General features: G+C 29.7%; 3 protein-coding genes across 10 annotated transcripts; 1 reads left to right on the top strand and 2 right to left on the bottom strand.

Moving 5' to 3' along the window:
* Positions 1-4,944: 4,944 nt before the first annotated feature.
* Positions 4,945-10,321, bottom strand: LOC107071363 (uncharacterized). Of its 8 annotated transcripts, none has more exons than XR_001476437.2 (11): positions 9,898-10,321; positions 9,141-9,432; positions 8,768-9,074; positions 8,497-8,672; positions 8,014-8,402; positions 7,564-7,650; positions 7,405-7,465; positions 6,833-7,314; positions 6,520-6,738; positions 5,715-6,300; positions 4,945-5,634 (listed from the first exon to the last, which is right to left on the bottom strand). XR_001476437.2 is itself a non-coding variant. In XM_089178830.1 (11 exons), exons 2-11 carry the CDS (start codon positions 9,341-9,343, stop codon positions 5,792-5,794), a joined length of 2,361 nt encoding a protein of 786 aa, XP_089034956.1. In that variant the 5' UTR covers positions 9,344-9,432; positions 9,898-10,321; the 3' UTR covers positions 4,945-5,791. The 8 variants fall into 8 exon arrangements, 7 of the variants coding, with proteins under 7 accessions (XP_089034956.1, XP_015185804.2, XP_089034957.1 ...); XM_089178830.1 differs by having other exon boundaries at positions 4,945-6,300; positions 6,833-6,865; positions 6,938-7,314; XM_015330318.2 differs by having other exon boundaries at positions 4,945-6,300; positions 8,014-8,117; positions 8,202-8,402.
* On the top strand, positions 9,753-11,372 carry LOC107071313 (uncharacterized; the record flags this gene model as incomplete). Its single annotated transcript, XM_089178839.1, is given in 4 exon segments — positions 9,753-9,862; positions 10,319-10,541; positions 10,603-10,875; positions 10,878-11,372. Coding segments are annotated over 4 exon segments (687 nt in total), but the record flags the coding sequence as incomplete, so codon positions are not given.
* bisc (TM2 domain-containing protein 1 biscotti) lies at positions 11,079-12,413 on the bottom strand. The gene is made up of 3 exons (XM_015330320.2): positions 11,964-12,413; positions 11,707-11,788; positions 11,079-11,620 (listed from the first exon to the last, which is right to left on the bottom strand). The coding sequence occupies exons 1-3, from the start codon at positions 12,163-12,165 to the stop codon at positions 11,344-11,346; spliced, it is 561 nt and encodes a 186-aa protein (XP_015185806.1). The 5' UTR covers positions 12,166-12,413; the 3' UTR covers positions 11,079-11,343.
* Between the last annotated feature and the right edge of the window lie 9 nt (positions 12,414-12,422).

Below are 12,422 nucleotides of genomic sequence, written 5' to 3'. Positions count from 1 at the left end.
AAAATACTTTCAAAATAAATTAATTTTATGTTGTCAGATCACCCCTTCAGTACCACTGAAGAGGGGGAGGTTGCAACCCTCGATTTTTCAGCCATGTCGCATGATTTTTTTACAGCGTTGCGAAATAATGAATTAGAAGAGGTATTGAAATTGAATGGAACCGACGCCGTACAAAATCAAATTACCAAATTGACCCAGAAAATCGCAGGAAATTCAAATATTTTTTCCGACTTTGTGGCGCACTATTTTTGTACGGCACTACGTGTTTTTTAATTATTTTTGATAAATCTATCGGTGGTATGAATGCCGTACAAAAATATATGACCAAAATGTACCTCCTTTACCTATGCTTTTGAATTCTCACCTGCACTCAGTTGGACAGCTTAAAAGTGATGGCATAGTGCTGAATGTTATTATTTTATGCCCCTCCATATTTCCAATTAGGTCTCCTAAAGGGTCAAATGACCCATCGATTTTTTAGCATGGACCTGTAGTCTAAAGCGCAAAATCGCTCCTTGGCACTCAAACGGTTAATCATGACTCGTTATAATGGATCTCATTGTAGATCATTTTTCCGATTGAAATTATGTTGATAAACACTTTCAATATCACGGAAGTGTTTTTCTACCTATTATCTTACTATCCGACTTTTATCGCAAAACACTATCAGTATCGGCTAGTGTTCGGTATCAAATCCTTTATAGATCATAAATTTTATATTTTGTTATTTTTCCTAATATTCAATTTCTGTTAAACAAAATTCTGCGATAAACCTGTGAAATAGAAAATCATGGAATAACACGTTAAGCGCCACACGAATTCTTATAGACTACAGACCCGACCTAAAAAATCGATGGATCATATGATCCCGCAGGAAACCTTTATTGGACAATAGAAGGGCATAAAATAATAATTTTTAGCACTATGCCGTGACTTGTAAGCTGTCCAACTGAGTGCAGGTGAGAATTAAAAAGCACAAAATAACCGGGTGCTTTTTTATCAAATGATTTTTTATGGCATTCTTACCACCTATAGATACATCGAAAATAATGAGAAAACACGTAGTGCCGTTAAAAATAGTAAGCCACAAAGTCGGAAAAAATTTTTGATTTTCTGACAAAACCCCGGGTCTATTACATCATTTGATTATTAACGGCGTTTGTTTCATACAATTTAAATACCTATTCTAATTGATTATTCCGCAACGCCGTGAAAAAATTATGCAACAAGGGAGAAAAATCCAGGGTTAAAATCCACTTTTTTCCACGGGTCTGGGGGATGATCTGATACTACATAAAATTAATTTATTTTGATAGTATTTTATGCATAGATAACATTTTTCCACATGCCGTAAATTTTTTTTGGTCCAAGGGTTTGTAGGAGGAAAAAAACTTCAGAAAAATCCATGCAAAAAAATGTACTTTTGGGTGATATTTAGTACGACATTTTTTTGTACGGCATTTAGATAGTTTATTTTTATTTAACGCAATCGTCTATATAAAATCAATGCCGTACAAATCTGTTAGTTCATATTCATAAAAAAGTAATAAAAATAATAAATATATATAATTTTAATTTTATATTATTTGCTTCGTAAAATGAACTCTACTTTAAAATAATATTAATCAAATTATAAATATTATTTATTAAATGAATGTTTTATTTATTAAAATACTTGTCTATTTTTTAATTTACATTTTTAATACGTACATATAGTGTTCAGGAGGGTAGAACGAACGCGAAGTATACATACAATATAATATATACGCATATTGTATATATATGTGTATGTGTATATTAGATAAACATATTACAAAACCAAGCAATAAAAATTTGGTTGATAGTGAAAGTGTATTAAATGCTGGACATGTGATTAAGTGTGGGCAAGTACCAAGTCGTGATTGTAATATTATAAGTATTTTAACTTTTTGTTTACAAACTTCACATATTAAAGGAAATCCACATGAAATAACTGGTGGAATATTAAAAAATGGTCGAATAATTGGAATGAGTTGTTCATACAAGGCTGGTTTAAGTGGTATTTGTAAATATGTTGTTGCAGTATTGCAATATCATTAACTGTCACTAATTTAATTTATCTTCTACGTATTCTTTCTTCTCGAGAATCTATTTGATCTACAGGACAAGCATTCTTTGGATGATCCTAAAGGAAGAATTTGACTAGGAATACTTGTTTTTTTTAAATAAGTTCGAGTTGAATCAATAGCTATAACAATACACAAAAACAATATAGGCATGAGTAAATTTATTGATTTAACAATTTATAATAACCAGAAAAAATAATTGTTGAAAATACTTACGTGAAGGTAAAAACCTAATTTTTTCATCACGACAAGCTATGTTTGTACAACCAAATACACAGCAATAGACTTTACTTTTATTTTTTCTTGCTGGGAATTCCGTAACAAAAAAAATTCTTTATAACAACTTTTTAGTTTAACAATACTAGTTATTTTCAATTGTACTTTCAATATTAAATAAGCAAGTCATAAAATTAAAAATATATATATTTCCACATAAATATTGTGTAGTTTAAGTCAACTATCAGCAATTTTATTGTTTACTCATAAAAAATATGTGAAATTATTTAATAAAATTGTAGTACTTTTTATTTTTTATTAACATTTCCTATATAAACAAATTATAACAATATTTGAAGTATATTTCATCAAAAATTATTGAAAAATGTTAATACTGAGTTTGATAGTTTTTATTTTTTGAATATAATGTACGATCCGAAAGGATCGTACGGTAATTAGCAGTATTCGAAATTCGCGCGCATCCGCCTCCATCGATTAAAGGTCTAGATCGATACTCATTGTGAGCATCGATCAACTACTAGTAACTACCGAAGCGCCCCTCTAGTCACCCCCACCTCTCGCCTCCCCACTTCTCACCCCCAGTCCGTACGCCCTGCTGCGACAGTACAACTTGACTGTCCCAGTCTTGAAAAGTCCCATGACTTGATGACCTTTTTTTTTTTAGTCAACAAATTTTCGAAAGGTGCACCCCCACCCCAACCCTCACTCCCACCACGACTCCCACCACCACTCCCACTACCATCTCACCGCCACCCCCAGCACGATCTCCCGTTCGACGACCGTTTTCATCGTTTTCATGATAGGGTTTCTGATAGGGTTTGGGAACTTGATGAAAAAAAAAAAGAAAAGAAAAGAAAGGTCATCAAAAATTTTTTTTTAGACTTGAACACTTTCCCGTACAGCTATTGAACCGCCGATTAGACTAAACGATTAATGAACGTTTTCTACCTAAAAAAAGAGAGTTTGTCTCTGTCGTTTGTTAAAAAAACGAGAAATTGTCGTGCCGCGTACGATAATTTTGCGCCCCTGTGTCCATCAAACGAACTAAAGTCTCTGGGATCATTGCTTACAGTCCATTATAGGAAGCCTGTGAATACATATCGAAATCAAAGGAGTTAAGCTAAGTTAGTTAAGGAACGTAAGCGAAGCGAGCGAGAGGTGAGATCTTTCCATTATATACATTTTATATTGACGGTATTTTCCCGCGTGGTAATATCACGTGGTGGACTCTCATTTTTATAATTAAACATCATCCAGGGTTTTTATGCCGCAAGGCTTTTCCCTGACGAGCCAATAAAAAAAGGCATTGTTTCTTTATTTGGCTCAATCACGTGTTTTATTTTACACCTTAACCTAATCCTTTATTCTCCACTTCATAGCATACAATTAATGATCAGAGGAATTTTCATTGAAGAATCTTTTGGTCATAACATATAATATTGACACTCTTTCACTTTCAATAAACAACATAATGATTTTTACATATCATTAACTGTTCCCCTTAAAAATATGTTTATGCCGTACAGTATTAGATGACCATAAAGTACCCCGTTAAAACAGTAGTGTTATTTTTATCTGCCAGAAAATATGGTCTGCATTAAAATCAACGGCATGATTTTTTCCTAATTTATTGACCCTTATACTATTTAAAACAGCAATAACATTTAAGAAATTGCTTTATGTTATTAATGTACAACTTAAACTTTTACAAAAATTGAAAAAATTTCATTTTTTGTTTTCTCTATATTTTTTTAGAACAGTTTTTTTTATCGGCAATAATACAGAACAATTGTACTTAGCAATATCATGTTAAAAAAACAAGTTGCCGTAAAGAGTCAAATGATTTTACAGCTGTAAAAATCAAATATACGATTAAATTAAGTTAATAATTGATATACATTCCAAAAACAACAATTTTTAAACGGCATTATTTTAATTAGTACTTCTGAGTGCTAAAAAATAAACTGAAATTGATGCCGTTGATTTTCAGATCATCCCCCAGACCCGTGGAAAAAAGTGGATTTTAACCCTGGATTTTTCTCCCTTGTTGCATAATTTTTTCACGGCGTTGCGGAATAATCAATTAGAATAGGTATTTAAATTGTATGAAACAAACGCCGTTAATAATCAAATGATGTAATAGACCCGGGGTTTTGTCAGAAAATCAAAAATTTTTTCCGACTTTGTGGCTTACTATTTTTAACGGCACTACGTGTTTTCTCATTATTTTCGATGTATCTATAGGTGGTAAGAATGCCATAAAAAATCATTTGATAAAAAAGCACCCGGTTATTTTGTGCTTTTTAATTCTCACCTGCACTCAGTTGGACAGCTTACAAGTCACGACATAGTGCTAAAAATTATTATTTTATGCCCTTCTATCGTCTAATAAAGGTTTCCTGCGGGATCATATGACCCATCGATTTTTTAGGTCGGGCCTGTAGTCTATTAGGGAAATTCCCGTCAGGCCACAGGCGTTACTTTGTATTGAAAAAATAGTTGACAGACGACAGTCATGCGTGACTGACGCGATCTAACGAAAAGTTATACTTTGCGAAAATTCAAAGTCGATTTTTTCGAAAACAAAGCCTCAAACGAAAAATTGTTATTTTTTATTTTCGATTTATTTTTTCATGTAGAATCACTCCCTATTCGCTTGTACTACCAGTTACAGATCACTCTATATATTTGTTTCTTTCTATGACAATCGCATTCGGCATTCTATTTTAAAGGTCCAATGAATCTTCTCATGGGCTATTACAAGTGTGCCAAATTTCGGAAAAATCGGAAGGGTCACAATCGCGGCCTCTTCTTGTTAGTCTAAATGTTGGCTTGTGGGCTTAGTTTTAGTTTTTTTAAACACACTGTGGCGTACAATTCAAAGTCCTAGCACAAATAGAAAGCGTTTTCAAATCCTACATTTTTATAAAATAATTTTTGTTTTTAGAGAATATGACTAAACGACAGAGTCGACGTACAACAGTGCATGATAATGAATTTAAAAGTGATGATAGTAATTCTTTAGACAACATAGAAGAACAATTTCAAAGAATTAAACGGTATCATATACAATGGATAATTATAAGTTGTAAACAATAAAAAATAATATTTAAAAAATGTTACAATTTTATTTTATTTTATTTTATTTTATTTTATTTTATTTTATTTTATTTTATTTTATTTTGTTTTATATATCTACTAATTCATAAATACGTTACGTTTGTAAGATCATAAATGTTTTCCAAAGTAAACGCTACCAAGCGGATAAGCGACTTGCAAATTCAGCGCGGACCTGTTAGAACGAAAAGATGAAGAGCGCTCGGACCGCAAAAGGTTAAACAAGTAATTTTTAATGTATACAAAAGTTGTTACCAAACATTTTACTGGATAATTGACAAACATTACTGTGTTTCGACTGACAATAAATAATGCAAAGGAATCTATACTTTTTATGTCGAAACATTTTCATTTTTCCGCAATTTTACTATACACTTTGCAGCTTGTAATATGATTTCATAAAATTCAAGAAATGTCAATAAATAATTCATGTTAAGAATTGTTTGATTATCATCATTATTCTTGATTGAAGGACAGACTTTTGTCATAATCTGTACTATTTTAGTCGGTCCTAGTTCTTGGAAAAGGAATAATTCTCTCGTGTCATTACTCAGCCATTTGTCAATTTTCTGCATTTTATAATTTGTTTGCAGAAAAGATTTATCACCTCTTGAAAGAAAATGAATTCTTTCACCAATTATAACACAATTTAATCCATTGAAAATGTATTCTGGCATAATTAAAGTAGTTTGGGTTATTGAAGGTACATTAGCACCTATTTTACGATTTCTAACACTTGCTATTAACAGATCTGTTGCAGTTGGTGGATATCCTATTTGTTTGTAAAGTTTATATATAGAATTAATTGGCAGAAGAATATTAAATTCACGTGGAATCACACCTATTAAGAAATATATAAGTTATTTTCAAATATTATTAGTCATTTTTCATATCTAATATTTTGTATTTTATGTTTATTTGTTGTTATTGAATAACATAGAAGAATAGAAAAAGAAGGATCGAAAGGATATAAAATGGATCGTATACTATTCAGTAAAATAACTTTAGCATAAAATTTGCTTACTTGTGATTAAATACTTGTAAATTTAAAGAAACATACCAATAAAATTTCCAGCATTGGGATACACATCATGTGTGAGAAATTCATTTAAACATTTTGCTATCACTCCGTGTTCCCATTGTTTTTTTAGTTTTATTTGATTATCTTTCCAGTAATAAATGCGCCATGAAACTTCAAGCAAAGCATGCAAAAATTGCCAGATTTCAATTTGTTCAAATGGATAATATGGTTTTGTTATAAAACTTGATTCATTTTCAGCTAAAGACCGTAATACATTATTTTATAAATGTGTATGTGTAAATCAATACTCCATCAGTTAATAAAATGTAAATAATCATGAAAATTTACTAACCTAGATAATTATCAATTTCAATTAAACTGAAACCTTTGTTATTAATGTTACAATCACGCCATAATTGCCAAAGTGTCAGTTTAATCATAACAAAGTGACACTTACAATTAGATTCTTCCTTGTTAAATAATTTTGCATAAATGTCATAGACATGTCGTATTTGTAACATGTGCATTGTTAAATAATCATATATTTGATTTTGTTCAGATTGCCATTTTATATCGATACTGTTTATGCGAATATTTGGTTCATACCTTGTTTGAAACGAAAATTGAAGCAAACAAGAGCATGACTGTTGTTGTTGTTGTTGTTGTTGTTTACAAACATAACATTTTCCTAAGGAACGAGAACAAACTGAAAAGTTTGTCATTGATGATAATTTAATTAAACGATTTATATGGTACGATAAAGATGGAAATTGTTCTGGCCTTAAAACTGTAGCTGTACGAGGTTTCAGGATATTCGATATCTTATTTGCATGTCTATAAATAATAAATAAACAATAAATTCTCAACTACTTGAACTTGTTTTCGCCTATTGATTATTGAACAAATAAATGTTATCATTCTTACGAAGAAGTTAGAATATCTTTGGAATATAAAGGTTGACCCTCCATTAATTCTCCATTATTTCCTATAAATCATTACTATGATACATTAAAATTTTTAAGATTATTTACTTAAAATAAATTCTTTTATAATTAACACTTAAAAAGATTAAATAAAGTTTACCAATTATTATTCCATAACCATGTTTCTTATTATATTTCCAATAGCCAAAATACTTTACACCACCCATTGAGTTCAACTTCAATAAACCTATTCAAAATGATAAAAAAAGAAAAAAGGACATTTAACAGTGAAAATTAGTACGCTGACGTAGCCTTAAATTATTATTCAGTTACGTACATACATGTGATATATTTATGATAATGAGATTGTCAGTGAAAATACTTATTTACAATATGTCATAAAACTTTATCTCGTTGATATATTTTACTTATACATAAGTGAAAATATCTATCATATCTACCATATTAAATAAAATTCTATAAGTGCACCACAACGAAGACCATTCATCATTCACCATTCACCATTTTTTCAAATATATGACTAATATATTAATTTCATGTAATTTGCAGTAATATCTTCAAAGATTTGATAGATTGATAATCTACTGACCTTTTCCATGTTTTGTACTGTGATACCAATTGCCAAAATATAAAATACTTTGTGGCCAACAGAAATTTTTGTTACAAAAGCCATGCCATATATATTCACCATAACTATTAATTATTAAAATTGTATCAATCACGTTAATTTTTAATAATGAAAAAGAGAAAAGAAAGACCAAAAGAATAATTAATGACCCATGTATATCTCCACATTCCCATTCTCCATGATAAACATCGCCATTGGGCCATGCCATAATTCCATTTCCATGTCGAAAATCATTTTTCCAATGGCCTTTATATCGAGCTCCGCTTGAATACACATAAAAACCTATACCATTTCTTTTACCCATTGACCACTCTCCGTCATATGAGTCACCATCAGCGTAACAACAATAACTATATATATATATATATATAAATTTTTTATATATATATATTAATAATATATATATAAAATATCCATAATTTACATTAAAAAAAAATTTCATACCCTTTTCCATGCCTGTATCCCATGTGCCATTGACCTATATACAAACGATAATGATCTTTGTCCACCAGTGTACCTTTACCATGGCGATAACCTTTCATAAATTCTCCTTCGTACCAACAATTACTCTGCCATTCTAAAAGTCCCCTACCTTGTATTTGATTTTCCTTAAACTGACCCTATTAACAACTTAATTAATCAATATTTATATATTACCTAATGTAATTTTTACAAAGAAAGTAGATCTTATAATGAAAACGTTTTCAAATCAAACCTTATATTGTATACCATGATGCCATTTATATAATCCTTCTCCGTTCATCATTTTTCTACTTGTACAACCACAATAGCTATTATTATTGAGAAAATAGAAATGAATATGTTCCTCTTTTAAACTTGATCTTAAATATAATTTATTTGTTTTATCTCTTATAAGATCATTGTTTTCATCAAATTTCGTTTCTGTAATATCTTCTAAGGACGTACCTTCATTTTCATTTTTATTATTAAAAATTCCGCATATTTTATTATTACATATGTGTGAGGTAATAAACTTTTTAGGTAACAAATATCCATCCAACCTACGTCAATATAATGAAATTATTTCAAATAAACTAGGCAAATGAAAAAGAAAAAGAGACAATTACTCGATTACAAAATTTTTCAATAAATCATTGTACAAAGAATAAATAAATTTATCTTTAGCACCATATTTGTCATATTTTTCTGCTAGAATATTCTGAAAATGTAGCTCTTTCGCGAAAATTCTTTCTTTTTGTTGTTCTAAATTCTCTTCTTGTGCATTTTGTCTGTCTTCTAAAACTTTTGGTTTGACCATTATTTTTTTCATATTTTTTCATATTTTCTCATTATTCTGATTCAATTAATCGATCAATACTCAATTCCATTGGAATACAACTTGAATTTATAAAATAAGTTCTGAAAACGTAAAGAATCAAGTTACTTGGAAGAAAAAAAAGACATCGTGTCTGTGTCTAACAATGTTTTTTTTTTTTTTTTTTTTAGTGTATTTTAAAAAGAATGATAAGATCTACATGTTTAATAATACATTTTATAGTTTATAAATATCACTTTTATTTAATTCATTGGTACTAATAATTGTAGTAGTAGTTTAATATATAAATTGATCAAAATGAAAAAGAGAGAGAGAGAGAGAGGACAAATAAATGTGAGTTAGATTGTTGAATGTTAATCTCGAATCGGTAATACAAATTGAATATAAATTTATGTATGTATGATGTGCATTTCAGTCGATTTTTCTACCCTGCGATGACAAATCTGAAGATTTTCAAGCCAATCAATTGAGTGTACCCGCGTCATATAATAAAAAAGTCAAAATTCATGATTGGTAAGTAAATATTGACATATTGTACGACATTATACCTTTGTTGTTTGTTGTAGCAACGACAAACACATTCCACCTCCTTCACTATTATACCTCACGATGGATTACACCACCTTACAGTGGCTCACGAGACTGTTCTAACGCTTGATATTACAACTTAAAAAAACAAAAATATGCATTATTTCTGACTTTATTTCTGAAAGTAATATTGCAACTATTATAATACATAACTATTGAAATAGTATTCATGTATAAACAATTTGAAGTGAATCAGATAACATTTGTAGAAGTTCCTTGTCACGAAACAGCAGTTTTACTACAAAAACATTATTTAACTGATTACTTTTTAGATGTTGAAAACCTTCCATGACCCAATACAGTAGTACATGTACAGTAGTACATATATACCGTATTCGAAGCAAATTACATTTAAATATTATATTTTGTACTTTCGTATAGGCAAATGAGTACGTTGGCAGAGCCAAAAGATAATACGGATATTTTTCCACCAAAAGGAAATCTTCAAAATTCAACTTACAGACGATTAGGTTCACTAAACGAACCTATAGGTGTATCTGAAACTCGCGCTATGTTATCTCAAATAAATTTCAAAGATTTATACAAATCGATGCAGCCACATAGAAGTTACCTTAAGATGTTATCTCTTGCAAGGACCAAGTAAGTAAAATTTGTATACATTTAAATGTATGAAAAATTTAAAAACTTGTAACTTTGAATAAAAGGGAGAATATGAGAAAGATCTTAAATTAGAGGATATAATCTATAATCCTGAAAATATGAGCTGCATAAATTATCGAACCACGACAGAGATTGAATATCGAGCACCATATCCAATGAAATCTAGGCCATTGCCTCAAACACCTCCTCCAAAACCATGGCTACTAAATCGACGAACTGTCGGTCATACTCTCGAAGACCTAGAGAAGCACGATGGTGTCATTACATTCTTAGATGACAATATAGAATTTCGTAATTGCATAGCTGGTCCAAAGAAATAACAAGAAAGAAAATGAGAGATATTATTTAGAGCTCAGAGAATTCGATCTTCGACTCTTTAAATGGATACCATTCATGTTGAATTTTCAAAAATCATAAAATATTAGAAAATATCAAGATCAAATATCAAGATGTCATGAATAAATAAATAAAAGTTCATAGAGCATTATGATATATAAAATGAACAAATTAAAATGTATGATTGATTGATAATAAAAACAAAAATTTATTGATTTATATACAATTGTTCATTGAAAAATATATCTACAAGATAGCCTTTTTGGATAAAACTTGTTATAGCATTAATGTAAAGAATAATACATCCAAATTCAATTTAAGATGATAGGACTCATATGCAAAAGATTGTACAAAAGATTGTACATCGTTACTCGTTATGTGGTAGATGCAATAGTTGGAATTTCTTAAAATAATGATTTTTATACTGTGCTACCATTGTAAGAACAAAATCAGCTATCGTATTGTGGCACTCTGTATGTGTAGTTATTACTTGTAACAATATTAATTCCGGCACCATAATATGGCATAACATAATGCGAACCATCCGCTGGACCAACAATTTGCGTTGCTATTAATATAACATCTGCAAATTGACCCAGGAAGAGAAAACCTAAGGTACTTAATTTTAACAATCCAAGTGCTGGATATCCAAGATAAAATCGATCCGCGCCAAACATACCCAAAAATATAGACAACAGTAAAGTTGTTTCAAAGGAATATCCATTACTGTAAATGATTATAAAAGAATGTTCGTTACGATAAATTATGTCTGTTAATTAATGTATAGAAATGAATAATATATGTATACATACGTCCATCTACATGGTATATCCTTTTTAAAAGTATTATTCCTTGTTTCTGTACAAATGAGCCCTTCTGAGGCTAGACATAAAACTGAAAAATTAAATAAATTATTCATCAAGTGTACACCATTGTAATTTTTATTTCTCAGTCTCTATATAAATATACAGAGTATATTTTAAGAAAAAGGTTAATACTGTTATTAATACAAAGGATAAATATAAGTAATATAAATATTATAAGGAAACATATGAATATATAGATTTACCTTTGGCTTTATTATCTTTCGTACATCCTTTAGGTTGTTGAGTCTTTTTATCTATGAAATCATAATCGGGATGAGGGCAGATATATTGTCCAATTCGCAAATTACTACAGTCAATTTCATATTTGTCAACGGCAGCATTGCTGTATAAAATTAATAAAGAAAATAACCAAATTATATTAAAAAGTTGTGCTGGATAACGCATAACGTTTCATTTTAGATTAATACTATTGTTGTTACAACATAATGCGAGTCACTGCTAGTTCATGATTAAGTGATATCTGCATTTTTGTTGTATGTATTTTGAGCGCGCTGCTGTCGTTTTTTTTTTTTATATTTAAGTTCTTAGAAAAGAAACGGTGACAATAATCTCTTTTGATAACGATTATAGTTTGTTTTTATCCAAAAATTATTATACTAGATTTGAATAGCTAACAGCAACTAACAGTATGTGATTACATT

This window comes from Polistes dominula, unplaced genomic scaffold (genome assembly GCF_049000335.1).
Source record: "Polistes dominula isolate Pdom_NZ unplaced genomic scaffold, Pdom_raw_medaka contig_18, whole genome shotgun sequence".
NCBI lineage: Eukaryota > Metazoa > Arthropoda > Insecta > Hymenoptera > Vespidae > Polistes > Polistes dominula.
This window is presented reverse-complemented; position numbering and strand designations above follow the sequence as displayed.